We start from the raw sequence: 26,161 nt of genomic DNA on the forward strand, positions 1-26,161 counted from the left end.
TACTTTTCAAGACAAAAAACTTTATTTTTTTTAATTAATATACACCTGAAAAAAATTTTCATTAGAACAACATTCTTAATGATATTTCTGCAGTGCTAGTGAGTTAAGATATACACTTATATCGTGTGTGCAAAGAAGGCATTGGGGTATTTGAAAAATTTAAAAGCTTCAATCTTGAAAAAAGGAGCTTTGTCAGAATCAAATATAAAACATAAGTACTGCCTGAAATAAGAAAAAAAAAAATCATCCTGGTCCACAAAATGGGTTTACTTTTAGCTTTATAAATATGTCTGTAAACAGAAATAGCTGGTGTTTTAAATAATCTGATTACAAAACTTAAGACTTAAATATTTTTATTGCTAAGTACAGCCACTTGTTCTCCTGTTTATCACAGTCACTTCAAAAGCCACGCAAACCAGCAGTCCTTCCATGCACACAGAATAAAACTAATTCTCTGTGCACTAAAAATTACTCCCTTGTTAATAATTTTAAAAACATACCCATTTATTTAATAATTAATTATTTTGATTCAAGTGTTCCATGGCAAGCTAATATATTAGTCATTCACCTTTGCTGCTAAGCTGTATTGCACCAAAAATACTTAAATCTGTTTTGTATAGACCAGGGATAGTGAAGAAACAGATGGCCTGTAGTAGTTTATCTAAAAAATTTAACACTTTTTGTAAACTCATTTTAGCAAAGCTATTGCTAACTGACCCGTTTATCTTGAAGACACTTACACTTCTTTATCACAAGAAGATACAACTCACAAAATGATATAACAAGCGATGAGTAAAAGTGTATTATCTATTGTACCATCAAGATATTTCACATTATATATATAATGTAAAATATATTTTTATATATATAATTAACACAGCCTAAATAAAATCAGTATGCCAAGTAACATGAACTTTGTTACTGAACACAAAGACATGCATTAAATTCTAGAGATTAAAAATGTATACAACTAGAGGAAAAAAAGAGCAGCAAGTTTTAAATGTGCACATGCTGTCAAAACAAAATAGAACTCAAACAGTCCGGGTGAAGACCCACTTCAACCCATGCAAGTCTACAGAGTTCACACATCCATCTTATAAACACAAACTACATGCATGCAACCAATAAATTTTAACTTCTTAAAGTTCATAAACCTTTTTAAGGCTCTCAAGGTCTTCCAAAGAGTACTGATTATTCTGGTTTTCTGAAAGCAAGTCAAACAGTTGCTGAACCTGTTTTTTTTCATTTTTGCTAAGAAGGGCCAGCACCACCTGAAAAAACAGATTATTTTATAATTAGCACAGGTTGATCAAAAATCATAGCATTTGACAGAGATAGAAAATCAGTGTATCATTTCCTTTTAGAATAGGGAAATTTCCTTTAGGTTTCTGTGCAACTTAAGTACACATTCAATCTAGGTTCTTACCTTAAATCTTTCTACTTTGCTCAAGTAGAAAAGGTGCTGATATACAAGGCCAGGATCTTTTCCAACTATATAATACTCCAACGACTGGATAAAAATCAAAAACATTTCTCCTTCAAGTTTGTTACTTAGCAGCACTGGCAATTTTTTTGGATCAGTAATTGTTAAAAGATCTGCACAAGCAGCTTTATCCTTATTGCTATTCACTGCATTTATAATCTGACCAAAGTCGTAAGCATTAGATGGTTCAGAAATATGCAGTTTCTTAGAGGTCTTCAGTGGCACACTCTTTTGAACTGCTTCCTCAGAAGTAACATGATCAGTCACAACATCTGATGTAGCAAACTGTCTCTCTTCCTGTTCATCACATTCAGCCACCTTCACAAAGAAAATGGCAACACATCATTTTAATGTGGACACAGAGATAACCTGAAGCTTCATAAATTGCATGCATATATCCATCAAAAATGTCACTAAATTTAAGTTAGCATTTTACTCTTCATAAAAGAAAGGCACCTATGTTCTTTCATGTCCTACTTCCCCCCAGAATAGTACCTCTAATTCATCTTGAAATGTTTGTAGTCAAAAGTGCGTATTTTACATTTCCTTTCACTGCTTGGCACTCCACTGTAGAAAGACAACTGAAGACCACTGGGAGAAAGCTAAGGAGGACTGTATACATATATTAAATGTGAAGTTGCAGAAGACAAGCAGAACTGAAGTCAAGTCACCAGGTAGATACCCATGTTTCATTTCACTGCTGGGCCTTCAGAATAGTACAGGTATACAGTAGCTGTATCAGGTTGCTGTTTGGAGTCTTGCTGTGGAAGCAGAAAGCTCAGCATGGTCTAACTGTCTGAACACCCACTTAACTTCTTCCGGTTTGCAGCCTGCATCAAGTTTCATGAATCAGTCGCTAGAAAATTAACCATGGGTTCAACTACATTTGCTAAAATCTATTTCAAGCTATCAAGAGTTGTGGAATTAGTATAAACTGACTAAAACTCATTGAATGGGGTCTCCTCAAAGGATGCCAAGTTTTCCAGGAAGTCTGAAGACACAGTATTGCATAGTACAGGCTAGCTAGATTAGCCATTTTTGGAAAAGACTGCATTGAGCTTATAGACATTTTGTTCTATTTTTCAACAATCCTTAGTATCAAGAGAGAAATCCTGACTGTCTTTTATATAATTATAGCTTGATTAAAATGGAATAATAATGATAAATCCCAGTTTCTAAGTTTCCTTACTTTTCTTTGTGGTCTGTTTTCATGGAACTACCTTGTACTACAGCAGATAAGACAGGAAAGGCTCTCTAAGGGGACAGCTGTAATTATGACAGCAAACATAAATGCTTCCTGCCCCACCCCTGCAAAAATTACCACTGCCAGTAATGTAGTTGGCTGGTCTCTGAACAATGCAGTGACTTCCCAAACCTCCTCTAAACACTCTCCAGGTGCCTTTGTCACAGCTCAGAGCTTAACTAACACTATACCCGGCTTACGCCAGTTACATAAAATCCCATGAACTCGTGACAATGTGAAGTCTTTCAATAAAACAAAATGTTTCTATATTAATAACTGCACTCTCCATTATACCACCATTTTGAAATTACATTATCAAACTACAGTATCACTGTACAGACTGGTAACTACGTGTTTTAACTATATATTGTAAAATGAAAAGGGAAAAAAACCCCAACATTCTTAAAGGACCAGCAAAGCTACAATCCAAAAATATCAGATGACTGAGAAAATCCTTTCATCGCCTAATTCTACCCAGCACTCTGCAAGGCTCACGTTTTGATCCAGTACATAACATTACATCACATATTTCTTTTATAAGATCCTGCAGATGTTTTATCCATACTCCTGCCCTTTAAGGTAGGATTTCATTCTTCAGACCAGTAACTTTACTACTAGCACAAGAACAGCCAGCATGCCTGCTGACAATGAACCTTTGCCAGCACAGCCCCACAGGCTTCCCGAGTAGCACAGGCTTTAAAAACAAAACTGCTATTTGACAGCTGCATTCTGTATTTCAAGGTATTTCAAAGTCTCAGCAGTTTTTGTTTACAAGGAGCATATCCTCAAGTTTAGTGCTATCTAAATGTACTTTTTCCATTTCTGCTGTGGTTCGGAATACACTTCAAAGCAGTCCAAGCTTTACTATAGAATGTAATGAACACTGAACATATCATATGCAACAACCTTCCCACATGCCCTCAAAATAATATGTAAAATACAACCCCACCCCAAAAAACTGTAGAGCTAAGAAGTGCAAAACAAAAGCTTTAATATTATCTCCTCAAATTTGTGGCTTCTGTACTGTCTGCTTTTAAAAATGAACAGGTGTACCTCTTGTATGGTTATTTTCTTCCTTTGCTTTTGTTGACTGCCAGCTACAGCACTGCTGTCAAGGTTAAGCAGTTGGGTTACCTCCTCTAGTTCCTTTTTTGCTTCAAGAACATTTGGATCTATTAGAAGTACTCTGTTGAAATCATCAACACTGGCTTGATAATTCTGTAAGTAGAAGGGAAAATAATTTTTTCATAAGCACACCACTAGAAAAATAAATTTGAACTACCATACTGTCCTTTACAATTAAGAAAAATGAAAATGCTAGGATCTTGACATTAAGTAGACAAAAATAATCTAAATACAGACAGTGTAATTTCATTAGAGGGAAAAAAGAAAGCTGAGGATGAGTCTGAGTTAGTCTTTTGCGACTAAGTACTTGTGTATTAAATATGTAATATGAAATAATTTATTCTGAGAAACATATTCCCTGTATCAGAGAATAGATTACTGAAGATTGCTGCTTTGAGGCATAATTGCTTGCAGTGTAACACTTCTTCAAGATTAATATAATGTGAGTCCATCAACAGTCTGTGTACTTGCTTTGCCCATAAAAGAGAGTTAAATTAAGCTTAGATTAAAAATATATCTCATCTTCCTGGGCTTCAATCCAACAGACCATCTCTTACACTTTGAGAAAGGAAATTTTTGGTAATACCTGAGAAGATTTGAATTATGTTATGAATTCTGGGATAAACAGCATTAGAAGGACAAACACATCCATAGAGCGGCATTAGGACACAGCTCCTCAGTAATCAGTCTTGTCATTTGTTTAATGTTTTTATTTCAAATTTGATGAAGTTAATAGCATTAATTCTGAGGAAGACTGGAACATCGCACAGGAAAATCAAGACACGCTGAGGGCTGGATAATCAAAAGTAAGGATGAAATGTAGCAGTTAACAGTAAAAGACCACACAGACAGTAAAAGATCAACATAATTTCTTTCTGTGAGGAACCTAATGTTTCTTCTGTTCCCAAGCAGTATCATAAGGTTACTGCAAGTCATTCATATTATCATGAAAAAAATCCTCAGGTACCCACTGAGGTACTTCCTCAGCATCCCAACTGTAATAAAATCACCAGTGTACAAGTCACTCATATTCTCTTTCCTACATGGAATATTTTGTTCAATACTGACGACCAGTATTCAAGGTGCAGAGACACTGCAGTGAGTCTGTAAATGAACTGAAGTCTGCTACATCATGAAAGAAGAGTAAGAGAACTAGAATTATTTAGCCTCAGCAAATGTATGCAGAAAGGGGCAGACTGCTTTCATCAGGAAACAGCTACTAATTAAGCTAAATCATCTGAATTACAGATGTGAAGATTCACAACTACAAAGAAATGAGATTCTGGAACATAATTCTGAAAACGATCACAAGGGTCAGCAACCAACCAACCTTCCTGGATTTAAAAGTGCAGCCTGCCAGACCAACAAAAATCATACAAGTTGGTTGTACCCAAAGCAAGAGACTGGACTATTAGCTGTAGGAGGTGCGGTCCAGGGTCCTGTGTCCTGTGTTGCAGGCCTAATACATCACACAAGCACGATTTTTTCCTGATCTTCCCTTAACTACATCTCTGTACTTCTATAAAAAAACATCATTTACCACATTAAATTCCACTGCAGCTTTTGTGGTTAAATATCAGGATATTTATACACAAATAACATTTCCCAGCTTAGTTAGGTCTTTGCCAAACTACGTGCCTCTAGCTCTTAAAATTTTTCATTACAGAGTCATATGTCAACCTCCAATCACTTTTGTTGTTTTCTCTGGTTTTACAAATTGCTCACATCCCTGGAATTAGCAATAATGAAGGCATTAAATCCAACCACAACAAAACATTTTGGGAGTCCCCAGCTCAGACTGTTCTGAAGGAATCCATGAACAGCGTGTTTCATGTTGCGTCTTCAATAATTGAAAAACAGCATTTTCTCTAAGATATTAAAAAAAGCAGAAGTTATTTCTCCAATTCTTGACATTCTTCACTAGTGTGTAATTCCCTTTTTTTGACTGGTAGAATCACTATATACCTTTGCTTACATTTATACTGATTTTTTATCAACTTCAACAATGTAAGGTTTCAGATGATTAATACCAGATAGCTTGCTGCAGTTACAGAAAAGATTTTACACAAAATAAAGACTTTTCACCTTCTTTGAAAATTAATCAAAGCAAACTTTCAAAATTTCATAGCTACTGTAACAGAGGAACAAATTTATCACAAACGTAAGATCCCATGTTTCCTACGACCTCCATTTGGATTGTAACATGGGATGAGAATAGGCTAGTATATTGCTAAACACAAACAGGTTGTCCTCAGGTGATTTGTAAGCTTAGACAATCAGGTAATTTTTTGTTAAGGCATCAAACATACTGGAGGTCTGCGATAAGTATTCATTTGATGGACACTGCTGAAACTTGGTGGATGCTTGGAGTGATCACCTTCAGTTATACAGAGCAACACGGGAGAAAGCACTTAAGATGCTTGTTTAAAGACACTTGTAAAATTTAATACGAAGTAGATGATGATAGCTGCCATCATGAGCCAACAGAAGTGAGAAGCTGATAATTTAGTACCAGGTAAGAGCTGACAGGTAGGGTAAGGATTGCTATGAAAGAATTATGAAGTACAGAGGCTAATTAACATCACTGAAGAAGGGGAACCAACAGAGGGGATGGACAAAAGGAACAATATGATTCAAGTGATGGAACATGAGATTTGCAGTCACATTCAGGATGGATATGAGCAATGTAAGTCTGCATTTATGACGATCAGGTACAAGGATACTCAAAAAACTGTGTAACATGAGCACAGTACAGACAACACCACCACTGTGTAGATGGAAAAGTTTGAGCACCGACACTGTCCACAGAGTAAGTAGATTACTGACAAAGGTTCGTAATGTGTTTGGGGAAGGAAGAGCGAGAAAACGAAGATAATTAAAACACTGGTTTAATATGACAAGCACTCAAATATGAGCAGATGCCAAAAGACAGCCTGAGATTTTAGTTTGGACAGATGAAGACAGACTTGGAGAGAATCCATTTGTGATCAGCAAAGATATAGTAAACACCTTCACAGAAAAAACAGACTGGGATACCCAGAAGAATATCAGAACATTAGAACAGAGTTGAAACTTGCTTAACCAATCTCCAGTCAAACCTCATTTATTCTAATACTCTTGTATTTTCTCAAATTATTACAAGTCAACATGCAGGTTTTTATGTTGCAAAAATATTTATGTAGTATCTTATGTATGCCTAATGCTCTACAAAGTAGTAAATCATCAGCACTGCATACTTTGTATTCTCCCATCGACTGCAACTACCTGATTGCTTTTGAAGAGGATAAGCAAGTTTAGAAGTGCTTAAGAATACCTGCCATGTTCTTTTTCCTCACCTGTAATCCTTTGTACGCTAGTGCTCTTCTATAAAAAGCTTTAATATTAGAATCTTCTATCTGAAGAACATGATCACAATCCTGCTTAGCCTCTTCATATTTATACAGTTTCAAGTAACAGAGAGCTCTAACACAGAAAAACAGAATACACTGCAATATAAGTAAATTCTACAGTGCTGTAGTGCCAACAGTATCTGACTCATAAATGTTAATTACAATACTTCACACAATTCAGTCTCAATGTGGTATTTTTTAAAGTACATAAAACCCAGTAAGTATTAATAACATCACTGGATGGATTTAGAGAGGGCCAATTCCTGCAATAAAAGTCAAAATTCAAGTATGACTAATGCTTGAAGTTAGGCAGATATGTAAGTATTTTAAAAGCAGAGCCTACATTAGTATAATATGATAGTATAGTGGTTGATATAGTATGGATTTTATACAGCCATTCTAGGTAAAGAAATGCTCTAGATTAAATAAGCAATACTGCGTTCTGCACCTAATTATTACTTGGAAGTCTCCTATTCAAGTACTGGCCTAATCCTTCTTAGTTTGTGAGAGCCGATAAGATTACATCATAAAGAATTATGCTGCAGAATTAGGTCAACCTTTAAAATAATGCTGTTGTATGACCATGTTCCTACTTTCATTTTCTCAAAATGTACATTTTCTCTGAATTATTACTCTTCATATCTGAGATACTGCTACTGCATGTTAGTTTTTAATTAAAATCATACAAGCATTCTCAAAAAATGCCGCAAAATGCTATGCTAATTATAACTTTTACTATGGCTTACTCTATTTATATAAAGATTTTAAGATATATATCAGTGACATTAATACTTGCTCCCCTTGGAAAATAACACAGTTTAACAAAAAATCAATTTTGTTATTAGAAACACTCATCAAGTGGGGAAAAAAAAGTCCTTTTTTTACAACAGTGACTGAAGGGATGCAAAATTGCTATTTGCAGTGAGAAAATATAAATATTGTTATCCCACAAGGCAGGGTTAGATTTTGGATCTTTACCTGTTAGTGTAGATCGTACATTCCTCGTTATTTAACTTCATGCATTCACTGTATTTATTTACAGCTTCTTCATATTTACCCTTTTTTACAAAATCATTCCCTTCATTTTTTAATGTCTTGAACTTCTCCTCAGCTTTCTCACCTACATTACAAAAGGATCACAGTGTTACATAAGAAGGTCAGTTCATTGAGGGTAGCTGAATAATCTACCCAGACTAAGAATAAAAGCCTGGCAACTGGAGTATCTTTATTGGTCTGCACATTGCCATTTCTGTCTCAGATCTCCCTGCTGCTCCAAGAAAGGCATAAACTACCGTATCTACATTTGGGACAACACTTACTTCCCCATGCACCAGGGTAACTATTTTGCTGAAAATAATGGCATGCAACAGAGAGCTCTACGCTTTCACCTCCTTCTGTCTACCCCTTCTGTGTGGTAGAAAGGCACTATGTATCACCACCGAGATACCAGTTGTATTTACATTGGTGGAGATTTAATCAGCAGGATTAAAGGCCTTCTAGATCTCCACCATCACGCCAAGGCAGCCGTAATTTGATCTAATATTCTTTCTGCAAGCAACTATCTATCACAATTACTATGCTAAACTGACAATGACAAACAAATCATCACATCAGTAGGGGTTAGTGATACATCAGTAATATTCTGTTAGTAACTATTTATAAAAGATGCTTTGAGGAACCTGAAAACACCTAACTATACTTTTTTATCAATATTGTGTTCTTCCATAATTGTCTTTCCTTCTAAACTCCACAACATTTGTTGCACACGCTTCTGGGTTAGACTACAATTTTTAGCTATGTTTACAGTGGAAAACCAATCCTGACTGCAGTTTCATGTCTCTGTTGTGAGCAAACAATAATTAGTAATATAGATCTAAGTAAATCATAATGGAAAAATCTACTTATTTTACGTTGCTAAAGAATATGAGCCCCTTGCCAAGATTCAGGTTTTAAACACTGTACATAACCAGATAATTTTAACCAGTAATTAAACTCAGTGAGTTCTTTTATAAACACATGGCAGTCTCCTCTGCCAGAAAACTACATGTGGACTTGGGGAAAAAATTAAGTAACAATGTGAAACCAGAACAGACTTATGCAAGAAACACAACTAAATCATAACTCAAGTTGCAAGACATAAAACCCAAGAGACAATTGTTGCAGAAAACCATCAGCCAACAGTAAGGTTTAACTACTGACTGAACATCATTGCTGGCACACCTCTGGCACCAGCTATGACTGTCAGGTTCCACTGATTTAGTACGGGCCCGACCGAAGAGGCAATCACAACCTTAGAGTCAGCCTTCAGTGAAGAAAACGGTTACACAGTCCTCATTTAGTATTTCTAAAAACAAAGCCTAACCAAAGCCCACCCTATTTGAAATAGATTGAGACATGTTTTGCATCAAAATGCTGCAGAACACACTTCATGAAGACAAGTGATGGCCAGTTTCATTAACTCTCATAACAGGCTAAACATGATCACTAGTGTTCTCAGAAGCTGCTTATCTGTGTACTTTTCACTATGATGATCTTCAAATTCTCTCTCTTAACAAAGTTACACAAGGTTATATAGATCCAAATTTACTACTTAAAAGGTTTAAATACGTTGGTTATACATTGCAATAAAAAATCCAACAGGTTGTATTCTTTAGTAACAGAAAAACCCTGGAGTACAACCAGTACAACAGAAAGCACTTTTCAAGCTAAGCATTTATGTTTAGTATCAACAATTGTGCAAGGTATCAGATTTCTACTTCATTTGAAAAAAACAAAAAGTTAAACCCAATTGCTGCCCAATTCTTAAGAGTCATGAATCAGTAATTACATGTACTGACAACAACTGTAATGAAAATACTTGTCACTGGACATTTTAAAAAGTAGAATAAAATTTTTATCAACTTAATTGAGCTTAAATTATATATCAACGTGCCTCATCTTTCTTAAATGAAATACAATTTTCTGTAGCATTACTGAAGTTTAGTATGCACGACTATTCAAATCATATATAAACCACACTATTACAAATTTCTAGAACTACATCTTATTCTTGAAAAAAAAATGTCCAGTTCGTACGTATTTATAAGTTGTTGGTTGTTTTACATCGGGTACAAATAAATCAATGCTATCTGAAAGATCATTTTAAAGTCATTAAATCCGTAGTGCCCATGAGTGCAGATTATTTGAGGACATGTATTATTGCAGTAATGTATTATGGACAGATACCCCTATCACTGCTACATATTCAGCCAGCAACCCTGTTATGCATTGCAGCCTCCCCTGTGTTAATCAAGGGGAGATTATCTTCAGCCCTACTTTTCTTTATATTGAAATAAACTCAAAGGGGAACCAATTAATAGTTGAGTGAAAAATCATACAGTTAAGGCCTTTGCAAAAAGAATGTTTAATGTCAATGAAAACTGAATCAGAAAGGTTCTCTCACCTGATTTACTGGAGGAGAAAAAAGGAAACTGCAATGAAGGGAAAAAAATCAGGAGGAAAAAGTGTCCTAAAGGAGTTAAGCACTCAGTGCTTATGTGTAAATAAGTCCAGAACTAACATCTTTGACAGGTGACTACTAAATGGCCACTGTCAAAATCAGAATCCATCATAAAAAAAATATTAAACAATCAGAAGTGTTCTTCTATAGCCCATTTCATTAACTACTGGCCACCTACAAGTCTACCCTTTCTATTCTGAAGAGCTGAGTAATGCTTTCATGAACAATTAAGCAACAGCTACAGATTATGCAGCTGATTATGTTACTGAGGTTGGGTGTTTGTTTGGGTGGTGTTTTTTGGGGGGAAAACTGTATTATAACTGTAGTATTATGTCAGGGCAACTACTGATACTTGTGACAGGACTCAATATACTGCTGACGAGTATTTCTTCTGTATTTTCTTTTATTTTATATAACTTCAGAAATTACATGCTGCAAACCACATGACTTGGCTTAAAAAAATTTATCATAACTGTGGCTCCCTAAAGCACATTAAACCCAATCATCTAAAAGACCATCATCTGACTTGGCTTTTCACAAAGGTCTCTGATAAGTATTTTCTAAAGCAGTTTCTTTGACATTATTAAATTGTATTCCATTTTTCAATTATATATTTTTTATATATATTTGCATTAGCTATACATACGATTCATCTGCAACTGTTCTTCTCTGTTGATATCTGTAGTACTTCTTGGCTTATTCTCTGAAGTAAAGTTTCCTCCATCCCACCTGTGTAGCTGAGCAGCAACTGGGACCACTGGAATTGGTGGCAGTTTCTCCCTCCAACTGGGACCATCTTGATCAATTAAAGTCTTTGTTATTCTGAAAGAGAAAAGCCGCACCAACGTGACTTTTCATATATTTAACTCACACTTTAATAACTTACACCCAAATTAAATAATGCAATGCTCCAATTTTTCAAAAAACAACTGAACAATTATCCTTAAGACTAATTTAAAAAAAGATTGTCACAGCAGTCAATGGCATTGCACTCATTTAAGATTTAGACTTTTTCTACTTTATTTAGAATATGCTAGCATTTAGAAGACAAGAAGCTGACTTCAGCATGATCTGTAAATATTTAAGCAAATGACTGATTTTGCAACTAGGCTTTAAATGCTGCCTACCACATGCAATAAAGAAATAGGGGAAAAAAATGATTTATTTTGTTTACTTTTCTCAGCTATTCATAAGTGTTATTTGTAACAAGATTACAATATCCTCAGCCAAAGTGTGATACCTGAATTTGCCAATGTCTAATGAAACCTCTTGCACAACAATTCTCTAAATAACCAACACAGGTCACAAAGCAGGTATTAAGTTGTATTTTGCAGAACAGTCAGAAATTATCAATCAATCATTCTTTATCCCCATTTAAAAATGCAAAGAACATATATAAAACCTGTTTAGTCTTTCTTAAACAAACACAGATATATATATAGGTCAACTATTTCTGTACATATTTCAATATATTTCAACACATATATATATAGGTCAACTATTTCTGTAGGTATTTCAATCCAAAATCCATTCAAGTGAGGGTTTCCTATTGCTGTGATACATTTTGAAGACAGACCTAAGTAAATATAATGAGTAAAGCCATACAAGACTTTATGGTTCCATTACAATTTTTTTAAAAAACCCAACAAACAAGTATTAATCAACTATGAGAATAATAGTGAGATAAACATCTTCTAATCTCAAAATAAGTTTAAGAGTCAAGTTCAACTGGTGATAAGCCTAATATCTGCTTTAACAAAGGAAAATTCTGAATTGAGTAGCAACAGAAGTCACATTGATACTATAGCCAATAAACCTGAAATTTGCATATTAGGTGCATTTCCATCTAACACAGGTGTAAAAAACATACTACATGAATACACATACAAAAAAAAAAATTAAGAACCTTGAACGTGACATGAAGAATGAGATGGAATGAGCATAAATTACTCAATCAATGTTTCTTGCTTAGTTCTGTTCTTTTTAAATATTTGAATAACAGCTATAAAACAACAACAAAAAAGCTTTGGTATAATACTATGCCAACAGAGTCAGAGCACTCAGGACCAAATTCTTTTCCATTAGGGTCTGATAGAAAAAGCAATACAAGAAGCAGCACCTGTTCTAATCTTCTTTATTGTAAAACAGAAATTACCAAAAAAATTTAAAGAACAATATAGACTTAAAAGGCTGTTTGCAGAGCTATATAAAGTGTGATTTTATGTATTACATAATGCTGCATGAAACATACCATTTCTTGTATTTTTTAATTGAAAGTAAATTTCTTCACATACGCCGTATCACATTTTGCATTATTATCTAGTTGCTTTATTTGTTTTCTAAGTGAACAAGAAGACTATTTGTTTGTGTTAGCTACATATGCCCTTTCAGGGGCCCTTCTCTACCTGTATCAGTCCTAAGCAGTATTTTAAAGGACATACCAACAAAGCAGCTTGCCCAAGTTCTGTTTTGCTCTAATTTTACTAAAACTTTAGGTTTTAATGATAGCCTGAATTCAATTGTTAAGAAAAATGTGGCACACCATCATAAATTAAACTGCCCTAAGATTTACTCAGGTTAGTTTATCAGAGAACAAAACTGTACACTTCATATTAAAAAGTCAATTCATTACATTTAGGTACTTCCCATAGAAAGTAACAGAATAACTCTACAGTAAACCATGGTCCCATTGACTTCCTGTTTAATTTTTTGCCATTTATCATAATGGGCTTAAAAAGTTGGAGAAAAAACCTCATCTAATTCATCAAAATCAACAGAAAGAATCCTGTAGTATCTGACAATCAACTGACTTCTTGTAATATAATATAATCTAAGCATAGTGTTTTGTAAAAATCCATACCTGCGTGTCATGGTTAGTTTAAAAAGCATGGGTATTTAATGAAAAAACTGGGACAAATACACTCATTCCCCACCACCAACACCCTAACTTGACCCAACAACCCTGCACTTTTGGAGTTTATCACAAATTTATTTGTACAGTACAATACTCATACTGGACTTTGTAATAAAAGCTCCCAAGCTATCTAATGCAATTTGCTACCTGATATTAAAGGATTTAAGACAACTGGAATGAACCTTCAATTTAGTAAATGGAAATGCATAAACATATTGCCCCACATTCGAGCTTCTGTATTTCAAACAGTGAAAAGCAAGTAATAAAACACTCACTCAAGAGGAAATTAAAATACACAAAGTAGGAAATTCATTGATGTTCACAAAGCTAGGAAAATGCCATTAATTAAAAGTGTGTTTGAAATGTATTTTCCTGTGATTTGGCACACACCATTAAAAGAAATGGTCTTTCCAATTTATCTAAAAATCACCTCAGGATAACCAATAAAAGACACAACTCAATATCAACTAATCAACATTATAAACACTCAAATAAGTGTTTATGCTTGTTTTCAGTTGACTTTTCATAAAAATATGTACTTATATTCTTAATTGTTTCATTTTGATTGCAAAATGATCAGGTAAAGTCTTTATATTATCAGGTAAAGGCCTTATATGAAAAATTCTAGTTGTCTTTTGCGTGAGAATTAGCAAAAATATCAGACTGAACACCCATTCGATTCTAAGATTTCTGGAAAGCCTGCTTTGTTAAGTAAGTACAGAAAGACAAGGCTTAACACGATTTATCAAACCCACCCTCAGACACAAGTAGGATTATAAGTTTTTCCTGTCAGCTTCCTACAGCACCACCAATTTCCTGCAGGAACTTAAAAACAAAGAAATCTTCCAATAACAGCCAGATGTTAAGACCTGATATTCCTAATATAAAAAAAAATTAAAGTACATTTTGGGGTTGTCCCTTCAAGTTAAAAGGCAGTAGAGGAACTATAATTTTTTGTTAAAATTCTTTTTTTAGAAGGTCTGCTACTTTGGAAATAAAAATGAATACTTTTGTAAACAATTTCAGTTTAATTCATAAATGATAAAATATTTAAAAATAAATTATAGTAAAAGTTCAATTACGCAGGAGGTCTATGTTTTAGAAACTAAGAATTTGCAAGCAAAAATGAATTACCAGCAGAAGAGAAGAAGGAAGAAGCAGCTGAAATAAGGTGATGGGTTGCCAGGGAGGAAAGAGTAATGAGCAGTGAAGCTAAAAACATAAGGAAGGCCTAGAGAGGAGAAAAGGAAGAGTGTTAAGGGGAAAAAGGGAAATAAGCTTATTACTAAGCAAGTTACAAGTCAAGGAGAGATATGAAAAGAGTATCTGCAGATAAAATAAGCCAAGAAGATTAAAAAAAAGTATAATAATCACACAGATACCAGGACGAGCAGTTATCTCACCAATCCAAGTGCTCTATTACCGGCGTAGATACAGGAGATCAGTAACAATTTGTTGTGTTATCAAAAATAACACTTCTAAGAGGAGGTGATAAAGTGTCATCTCCTTTGGCCACCTCCGGTCACATAAGCAGAATTTAAAGATATAATGGATTTTTAAATGAAGTAATAATGTAAGTGCTCATGGCCTTGCCTTAAAAAGAAAAAAAGGTACTAGATTCCGTTGTTAAAAGTCTCATGCATGTGGGTTCCTGCTCAATGATTAATGGCTGTTCTGCTTTCATAAATACTTTTTTTGCCCATTAAAAGAAAAAAAGAGAAGAAAAGGGAATGGACAATCCTATCATTCACGCACTTAAGTACTTACTATATGTTAATGATAAGACAATTACAATAGTGTGTATATACTAATTTTACACTATTAAAATATAATTATAGAAATTGAGATGTCTCTCTTGGCAGCAAGAATTAATGTTGGAAGTATTAACACTTAAGTTAAAAATAATATTCAATTATATATTTTACATCTCTAAGCTTTGTATCTGACCACTGTATCAAGCTACTTCAGTGTTTCTACAATGGCAGCATACTGAAGCTTTCACACTTAACATGAATCTCCAACTACCACAGGAAGACTGCTAATATGAAAAGGAAACAATATCGGAGAAAAGGTATGGACTCTAAAATATAACTTTACGTGGTATCAAATACAAGTTAGGAAAGAAAACAAGTTGAAGCACCAGTAAAAAAAAGCCTTTAAAATATTACATTTTTAAAACAGAAAGCAACCTACTGCTGGCAGAGGAAAATTGTGAAGCTATGGGAAAACAACTGAATGAAACAGCCAGACCTATAGTTATAATGCACTAGTGACAACGCTGCCTCTGAGGGATACAGAACAGAGGGAGCATGTAAATCAAACAAAACTGAATTCTACTTTTCTATTTGGACTCATATCAGAAAATTCGTAGGTGGAGTTACCTATTAGCACTATCATTTGCTGCTTGGATGCTGCTGTCTATTTGTAGGACTGTTTTATAATCAATGTATGCCTGTCGATACCGCTCCATAGACTCATTTGCCATTGCTCGTCGTAGAAGAGGCTTAAGGGAAAATGGCTGAAGCTCCAGAGCTCTGGAGAAAACAGAAGAAAAATGCGGGATTGAAACAGAGTAACTGAAATAATATTAATAAAACTATTTTATGATATACACAATTATACATAACAACTTCATGGTTTCAGATGGGCCTTACAGTAACATAACCAAGGAAAATGGGACTAGGTGGTTTATATTAATATCCTAAATGACATAGAGTTATGAAATTCTTAGTGCTTTTACTACAACTTGCTCTACTCACATCCCTATCTTCCATCTGGAATACTGCTTTCATCACCAAGGAAAGACCAATGTAATGACAGCTGTTTAAGAGTAAAAGCTCTTTTTCTTAGGTCATGCCTAGATCTACGGGGATTTCAAGTATAAGGTGCTTTTGCCTACACGATTTTCAGTTCTTCTTCCTTACATGGAAGTACACACTTAAAAAATACACTTAGTAAGACATGAATATACACATGTCTTTTTTTGGCTTTTAGGTTTTTGACTTTCGTCTGTTTACTCTTCTGATTGTGTGCCTGGTCAACACTGATCTCAACCCCTGACACTGCAGTCAGAACTCCTTCCAAACACCACACGCTTTTCCAGCAATATGAAGCAGCAGCCCACAATGACTTTATTTATTAAAGACTACCTTTTATAAGTCAATGATTCTTGCTAAAGAGAATGAGAGATAAACTTTGAAATACTGAAATTAAGATGAGTCAAGATTAGATTTCATGGAATCATAAAGGAATTCAGGCTGAGAGGTCCCTAGTCCAACCTTCTGCTACAGGTAGGGTTAGCTCTGAGATCAGACAAGGTTGCTCAGGGCTTTATCCACCTGGGCCTTGAAAACCTCCAAGCGAATCTCTGCAAACATCTCTGGACAACCTGCTGCAATGCCTCGCACTGTTCATGGGGAAAAGGTTTATCCTAATACACAGTCGGAACCTTGTGTGGTTCAATTTTTGCCTGTTGTCTCTTTCTTGTCCTCCCACAATGCACTGCCAGAAAGAGCCAGGATCCATCCCCTGGATATTCTCCTCATAGGTACTGGCAGGCTGCTCTTAGGACCCCTGAAAGCCATTCTCCTCTAAGCTGAACAAACCCAGCTCCCTCAGCCTCTCCTCTCCAGGCAGGTGCTCCAGAGTTCACAACCACCTCACTGACACTTCACTAAACTTGCTCCAGTTGATCACTGTCTGTCTTGTACTGGGGAAGCAAAAAACTGACACAGTTATCATAGATGTTGTCTAACAAGTGCTGAGTACAAGGGGATAATCAGTTCCCTCAATCCACTGGCTGTGCTCCTGTTTGTAAGCCCAGGAGGCTGTTGGCCTTTGCTGTGAATTGGCTTTGCACCATTACTCCTCCTAAAGCTAGAGAAAGAATGATTTCTACAATAAACATTTCCAATTTCCATTTCATAAATATTTCCAGTGTTCCATTTCTCTTTACATTGCTGAATGCATTTGAAAAATACAACAGCACACAACATCATAGCCCCTACAAAATCTCTGCAAAAATGCTTGACGTTCTGTAACTTAGGAGAGTATTAATGCAATTTCAGGTTCCTAACATCAAGAATGAAGAAAAAAACAACAAATAAATTCAGGGGAAGATGACACTGCTTGAAGAATAGCATCAGTGGGAATGGAAAACCACATTTCGAGGGTAGAAAGCAAAGATAATACAGCCAGGGACCAAACCACTACAGTATTAAATAAATTACCATTAGTGCATAGGAACCCTATTTCACTCTCTGTAACAAGAATCACAGGCTCTCCAAATCAGAGTCTTGAGACAAAGAGAGATCCAACAGAGGGGTTTTTGTACACTTCTAAGCCCTAAACAGCTAAAACTTAATGAAAGATAAATGTTCAATACTTATTTTTATATCACTAATATAACCACTACACCATTTTTTACTTTGAAATCAAGTAACCTATTTGTAGATCATCCTTTATGTTGTATTGCCTAGAGAAGATTTAATTGACATTGCCTAATTCACATGTGTTTGCAGTTTTGCAGTTCTGCTTCCCAGTCTAAATTATTTCTACTTCTCTTGTGTTCACTAAGCATCAAGGGTCCTTGTGTATCCAGAAAATATGCATGACAGTAAGGACACTATCACTGAGTAGTAAGAAAATAAGCTCCCAAATGTTAAGAACACAAGACCCAAAAACTTTGTATTACTGATATCAGTTGAAGTCCTACATACTTCAAACCTCCTGAATAGAAAAATGTGACGGCTGTTAAGTATGCTATCTTGTTTTATCAGCCAGCTATCAATGGTCCTGCATCTATTTTAACAAAATATTGTTAACAAGTCAATTTTTTTCAGATGACATTTTCAGGAAACTTTTCTGTCAGGTAGAATATATACAGTAAGTCAAACATTTAGTTAATACAAAGGTACATGCATATTTTTAGTTTTGGGGGTTTTTTTAACAGTTGTGTTGTGCTGTAAAAATCCCCAACTGATTAATTAGTATGATTTCTAACTGTCTTGGGATCTTTTTTTGCACCTTAAGCCTCACTCTTACTAACCCCATCTACAAAAATATAAAAAAAGACATCTAGAAATACAGTAATAATTGAGTGTAAGGCAGTGTTTGGAAGTTATTGAAGGTGTCTGATCTCCTCTAACTCCTGTATCCTTAAAAGCCACAATAAGCAGAAAGGATTTTAGCTCAATTCCTGAACAGCTGTAATTACTGTTTATAACTATGCCAAGTATGTACTAAAAAAACCACAAACAAAAACAACAAACCAAACACAGAGAACACACGTATACACCATACACATGCTGGAAAGCAATTTCCAACACTGTGATAAGCATCTGGGTTAACAAAGCTTTCACGACTAAAGAGCATCATTGAAGTAAGCCTGTTTTTATATTAAAAATGTTAATCTTGCTATGCATTTCTGTGTACACAAGAAGCCTAACAACTGCCCTCACACAGTAAGATAGTAAGTTAAAAGTTACTCCTTCTCTAGGTTCCATGTAATTATTTACATAACTGACAAAGATATCTGTCATTTAGACAAGGAACCAGACTTTACTGAAGATTGTTCTAAGTCAAACTGCAATAACAATATATCATTTAAAATGTTTAATCATCATCAAGAATGTTGTTGCTCTACATGGGAGGTTGCAATTTACCTGTTACAGTCCTGAATGCAGTCAGCGCAATTCCCTTCTTTGAGGTAACACGCAGCTCTGTTTGAGTACAAGATACTTAAATCATCTGGACTTTGTTCTCCTAAAAGAAGTTACAATTAAAATCAAAGACCATTACTAAAATGACATTCAAGAATTAAAGACTTGCACGCTCTAAGTTGCACTGCAGTGATGCAGTCTGCTGACAATGCAAAGCTGTAAGCAGCTTTCCTTTATCATGTCACCTAGAATACGTAATTATTCAAACACATAAATGCAAGCAGCTCTGCCCCAAGAAGTTAAAATATTATTTCACTCATCTTCCTACATTTTGTGTCACATGAATTGTCCTCTAGTGAAATGACTAAGAATTTACTGCACAGTAGCTCCTGCCAAAAATCCAGAGATAGGCTAGCTCATTTGTAGTTCCTTTAAGTAATCTAAACAACAATCCTATATGTAAGCATAAGGTCTTACACCCACCTAGACCAATGACATATTCAATTGCTTCCGAGTATTTGAGCACGGCTTCTCCAAACTGTCCACTCTTAAATAACTCGTTTCCTTCACTTTTTAGTTTTGCTGCAGTAGGAGGAAGTGAAGTAGAACGGCCACCACCAGCCGACTGAGACCCTGCTCCGTGCGATCTGGAGACCTCCTCAGCTTCAGGGCTTTCACTCTTTTGGTCACTGTGTAAATAGCCATTAACTTCCCCTTCACGGTCTGGCAAACGCTTCTGTGTTTTTTTCTCTGTTGTGCCTTTTTTTAATCTGCTCTCAGTGGATTCCTTCTGCTTCTGTGTCTCTCCGTCCTCCGCCTTACTGCCTCCTCCTTTGCTATGAAACTTTCTCTGCGCGTTCCCCATGGCCTCCTCCCCACCAGCCGCCTCTCCTCTTACTGGCACGACAATTTCTGCAAGGAAGTTAATGAGCTGAGTTAGAGCTTGCATCATCAGAAGAAACTATCGTCCTGGCAGAAGAGGGGTGTACAGCCAAAGAACAGGGGACCAAATCCTTCAGGCATCCTAACGTTATGAAGATTTATTTGCCTCAGACAACACTTCCAAGAACACACAAAAATACCTACTCGCCCGTAACTTACAATTATTACTGAGAAGATATTACTATGAAATCTCATGTCTCCTTGCTGGGCACATTGCGAACCCCTGTTCTGGAGTGTCAGAATGGTACGGAGTTCACCTTGAAATTAACTCTTTAAATACTGGCTGTTACAATACGGGTACTTTGATTTTCCATGAGCGAATCAAAATGCTTGCATGTTAAAATTGGAACACATAGCTAACAAACCAGTAATGTTGCACACTTCAAAACTGTCCTCAAGTATAACATAGGAGGATTAAAAGCTTATAAATAATTCTCAAAAAGGTTTCATTTAAACATAATGTCAAAAAGCCCTTTATAGATACTTCTGATCATTGAACTTTCACTATTATTTATTACTAATTTAATTAGGAAAAATCATGCAATAAGGGTATCAGATATTAATTAACCTATATATATTCCTTATTCACCTGAATTTCTAACAGATTACCACCACGATATTCAAACATAGATTTCTGCAGAGAGCCTGACTCTTGATACTACCGGTCACACAAAGCCAACTCTGTGTCTTGGTACTACTAAGATGGTGGGTTTTCATCTTCCCTTAGCTTGATGTGTTTGTCTGTCCAATAGAATTTTTTCATGCCTTCATATATTGGAGTGATACTTCCAACTGACTCAAACTAAACTTCTGAAGCTGATTGAATATGGATGAACTCCAGGTTGTTCCAAATTACAGAAATGATTTTTTTAATGCACAAAATGTTACTGAAATCAAACTGAACAGGATGGGAAAGAAAAGATTTTTACAAACAATAGATTCTCTAGTGCCTAATAGACAGAAGCTCCAACCGCCTCCCTTCCTAGCTGTGGTCTCTGTTTTGAAATACCATGTTTAATAATAAATTCATACTCCACAGTGGGAACAATGAATGATAGGATAAATCTATTCTACCCACACAGACATTTTTATAAAACTTAAAGTAAATTATTTATATGTGAGACTTCCATCCATCCATTCATCCATCCATCCATCCAATTTGGCAGTGCCAAATATGCCAAAAAGGTTTAACATCTGTTTGGTAGGAAGCATGAGGGTAAAAGGCTAGCTGGGCAGATGAATGAAGACAGTAGTAATATAATAATAATTTCCTTAGGATACATGCTAAAATACTTCCGGTTTACATCCACCAAAACAGAGAACACTCTGTATACCTTCTAGTAAAAAAAAACAGGGAAAAAACATTTTAAATGTCACAGACACACAGGTGATAACGACAATTTTTTAGAAAACACAGCGAAACACTCTTGAAGAGCATCCCAACTGCTAGAGACAAAGAAAAACCAAGAAAGGCAGATAATGTGTGATGTGAATGTCATTAATGTGAACATCACTTCCTGAATACAGGAGAAAATTTCGTGAAATGCACAGAACCAATACTGGATTAAACAGGAAACATTTATAGCATTTGGAGTCCCCCTGAAAATAGGAATACTCACAGTTAACTTTTTTAGGTGTCAGATTATGCTAATTGCCTAAATATTTCTGGACTGAGTAAACACCATGCACTAAATTGTACAGATGTATTTCTCAAATCTAATTCTCACTGTCTTTCAGTTTCAGTGTTTATAACGTAAACAATATTCCTGTATCAGTCTCTACAGAGAAACGTATTCATGAAAGCAGTATTCTGGGCTTTGCTTAAAAAAAAAAAAAAAAAAAAAAATAAATCAGTGCCTATGAACTTTTCTTAAAAAAAAAAAAGTCTATACACATTATAAATTCCAATGAAAAGTTAAAGAAACGTACTGAAAAATATGGACAGGATTTTGACCAGAATGACAACAAATACAAACTTTAAAGAATTTTAATTCATGTTACTACTAAAATAACAAACTTTAAATGGAAGGACTGTCATAAAACAAAAGCTAGTCAATACTACAAAAGGAACATTTGAAGTTTTTTTTTTAATGGATGACATTGTGTAGCTGGAAATTAATTTTAAATGAAAGACAAAGTGTTTATCCTCCAGAAGCATGGCACAGAATAATGGTGGCAGAATTAAAACAACGTATCTAAGTTCAGTTCACAATGAATTTACCTATTACGAAGCCAGGAATCATTTTCAAGTCTTTTATCTGCTCTGGACTAGCTACATATGAAGGCAACTGGAATGGTCTAAATCTCCACAGATTAATTTTTAATAATTTAAAATATTTTTTTGCCACACACAGTCAGCAAATATCTGTTTTGTATTATGTGTTCTTGGTTTAGCTGGTTGAGATATTACCCGAATTGTTCTGAGTCAGAACATGTAACAAACAAGCTTCTCGAATAACTCTGATCTCTACTGCTTAGGGGCAGTCTTTGTTTATAAAGAATGAAAAAAGATTTACTGGTCAGCATTTATACTGACACTGCAATTGAGGGTTTTTCTTAACTTCAGGATATGCATTACAAGTGCAATTCTAGAGTGAATTTTCAATGCTGTTTATTTTAACATGATCTAAATTTTCATATTGCAAGCTTGCAATACAGCCTAAAAGCCACAATAGGTTGGGCCCAATTGTGCTACACGCTATACAAATTAATTATAAATGAGAGTTCCTTCTTCAGAGAGTTTACAATTCTAAAAAAATCAAAAATAGCAAATGAACAAGCACACTGGAAAGAGGATCAAGGAATACAGAATAACTATTATATTGGATAACAGGGTAGCCAAATGTCCTCATACAAGACCTCATCAACAAGGCTTCTAACTATAAGGAGAACAGACACAGTCAATTATTCAAGGCTACAATGGCAAAGAAACTTCCTATTACAGTAAAATTCTTGTCACAGAGATTACTACAAATTAAGATTTGGATAGATGAGAATTCATATATGGCAAAAAAGGCCAAGTGAGCAAGGATACAGAGCAGCCAGTAAGTATTAATCAGCAGATAACATTTCAATTATCTCAGAGCCTCAGTAGCAGAGGAGAGCAGAAAGCAATATCATGAATGCCGAAAATACAACAGCAAGCACAACTGATCGCTTGAGTAGAAGAGCTCTAATTGTCTCCTACCCGATATGCTTTCCTTCTCAACAAACCAGAAACTTCAAAATGCAAATCTAAGACTTTACTCACTGTTCTCTGTGAAAAGCCATGAACATTAACACATTATGTTGAAGAATTATCTGTAACATCAAATAAATGTTTCATTATTCCACATAGAATAATTCAAGAAAAAGTAAAAATGCAAAGACAAAGAATCCAGTTTTATTTGAAGATGTCCACTTTATAAAACATGATTAGAAAATCAACAAGAGAAATTCAAAGAGTGTTATCAAACCCTATTTGTTTTGGAAAGCTGTAAATCAGTCATTATGATGACAGCCCCATTTATTTAAGGGTAGAAAGCCCATTACTTCAGAGAAACCATGATACATGGTCAAGACCAGCTGAGAAGGCAGTACATAATTCATCACGGATGCAGAGACAGTTTTCATACCTATTCAGCTCCTAAGAACATTACCAAAAAAGGACGATCTAGTGGAAGAAAACAAAGTCCCAAGGTAGTGGACTGATATAAGGAGATGCTCTTCAATACAAGAATGTTTCCAAATCATGGTACTGTCATGTTCAATGACAAAGACCTTAATTTGGTGCTATCAAGTAGAAAACAGACTGGAATAAAATCACAGAATAACTCTCTGTAGCCAACTGCTGTGGGATCAAGTAAATTTAATACCACATAGGCAGCAAAACTAGAAACCAGATGAAGGATTTGACACAAAGGAAAAAGAGGTGCTCTAATGCTTCAATACAGAGTGTCAGTGTGCCAAACCAGCAGTCTCAATGAGCACAGAAACAGGACACATACCAAAAAAAAAAAAAATATCCTGAAGGGGAAAAAGGTCTCATCTAGAGGAAGAATATTCTCTTCACCTCTAAAGCGTAATAAATAAACCACATGTGGTAGGTGCACCCACACTGGTAAAGACTAAAACCCCTCAAAACCTCTCGACTGTTGAACAGTAGCCTTCCCTATTGACAACTGTCACGCGCTCCGGTTGAAAGGCAAAGCCTTCAGCCAATGAAATACTTCAGCTGAAAGAAACTTCTCGACCGTTAACCATATATGACCACAGATCAGATTCCACTAGGGTATAAATGGGGCCCTGCTGGAGGGCATTTTGAGCTGATCCTCCTCGGAGCAGCGGTTCTGCAGTCGGGGACAATCCCCCGAGGTTGGGACACTGCCTAAGGAAACTCCTGGAGGTTGAGAGCCCTCACCTTGCAGGGTGAGTGATTGCACATCTGGGTCATCATTTCTAAAACTTCAGTCAGCTGTGTATAGTTATTAATTCCGTTTGGTATCTTGAACCTGTAGTTTACTAATGTTTGTTGGACTGTTAAGCGATTTTGATTAGAACAAATGCCATTCCTAGTTTATCACCTGTTAAACAATTTTAGTTAGAATAAATTTCCTTTGAGTTTGTCACCTGCCTAATATGATTTTGTAAGCCTCTGCGACACCACAGCACAAAGAAAACACTCTCTAGGCAACATCTTTTCCCACTGTCAAAGCGTAGCTTTGTCTGTTACAAGGTTTCTTCTATTCTATATGCTCCAAGTACATCTTTTAAAGAGAGCTGTTGTCAACTTAGCAATAACAGGTTGAGAAATAATAATTTTAAAGCTAACTTAGACTTTATTTGTTTAAAGCACTCTCCTTTTTATGAACAAATATTTACTAAATTTCAGAACTGTTCAATATCTTTTACAATAATATTTAATAATTTAATAACTATTATTAATTATTAATTTAATAATTATTTAATAGTCAATAAGTATATTGTAATAGATCAAGTAAATACCACAAAATTCAGCAAATTTTTATGAATTAAAAGGGGCTATTTAAAATACTTTTATCTGTAAACCATATTTATCACTTGAGAACTTCTATAAACATATCAAAAGATCAGGCGTTATGTCAAGTACATACATGATTTTTAGTTTTTACAGTGCCTGAATACTAGTTTTTACAGTCTCTAGGATGTAAGCAATTTTCTGTTTCTACTGTACAAACAGGTTTTTATTTACTTTTGCTTTCAGCACATAAAAGATGAAGAGAGACTACAGCCTTTAGACTGTTCTATTCAAAGCTGAGAAATCAACTCTTCAGAGCTAAAGAAAACAAAAAATATTTTGTTGTTTATCTTCCAATCTCTAAATCATAAGTTTAGTAGGATTGCATGAGGCTTACCAACTAGAATGTGAAATAAATGAGACTACATGACTGGACTATGTGGACTACTGGACTGACTGTGACTACATGACTAGATGTATAGAGAAGACACGTAAGATGCTTAGTTTACTTGTTGTTGTTGTTAGGTTCACAGAACATACCAGATTTACTCAATAACTGAACTGGCTTCATATTTGTTTCCAGTTGTACTTGAAAACACAGAGTAACCGATGAAGATGCTTGCCTCTTAAATCTCAAGATTGAGAACACATGTGACTGACGTCAGTTGACAATCTTCCCTATGTTTAAAAGCCTAACCTTTCATCAACAGAATGGGAATATTCCTATGGAGCTAGAAGGCACTTAGTCATCTGAATGCTCCCAATGGAAAGCAACCCCAAATTAACTAATATTTAAGGCTAGGGACATGAGCTATCCTTTCTTCCAGGGTTTTAGCTGAGGAGACTTAGTGGATACCTACTGATTTTGAAAAATGTATTTTCCTTAAATGTGTGTGCAAATAATGCATTATTAAATGACACATGTACAGTC

At 35.2% G+C, this 26,161-nt stretch overlaps 1 protein-coding gene across 2 annotated transcripts in view; it reads right to left on the reverse strand.

The window, feature by feature from the left end:
• SPAG1 (sperm associated antigen 1) overlaps window positions 1-26,161 on the reverse strand; it is a 46,996-nt gene continuing 20,835 nt past the window's right edge. For both annotated transcript variants that reach the window (XM_030012558.1, XM_030012560.1), the window contains 9 exons: window positions 19,797-20,225; window positions 19,317-19,416; window positions 16,035-16,187; window positions 11,386-11,561; window positions 8,219-8,360; window positions 7,187-7,313; window positions 3,780-3,944; window positions 1,427-1,801; window positions 1-1,271 (listed from right to left, as the gene is read on the reverse strand). In XM_030012558.1, the coding sequence (XP_029868418.1) occupies window positions 1,140-1,271; window positions 1,427-1,801; window positions 3,780-3,944; window positions 7,187-7,313; window positions 8,219-8,360; window positions 11,386-11,561; window positions 16,035-16,187; window positions 19,317-19,416; window positions 19,797-20,225 (1,799 nt within the window). In that variant the 3' untranslated portion in view covers window positions 1-1,139. The remainder of the gene's footprint in view (window positions 1,272-1,426; window positions 1,802-3,779; window positions 3,945-7,186; window positions 7,314-8,218; window positions 8,361-11,385; window positions 11,562-16,034; window positions 16,188-19,316; window positions 19,417-19,796; window positions 20,226-26,161) is intronic.

This window comes from Aquila chrysaetos, chromosome 4, assembly GCF_900496995.4.
Source record: "Aquila chrysaetos chrysaetos chromosome 4, bAquChr1.4, whole genome shotgun sequence".
Lineage (NCBI taxonomy): Eukaryota > Metazoa > Chordata > Aves > Accipitriformes > Accipitridae > Aquila > Aquila chrysaetos.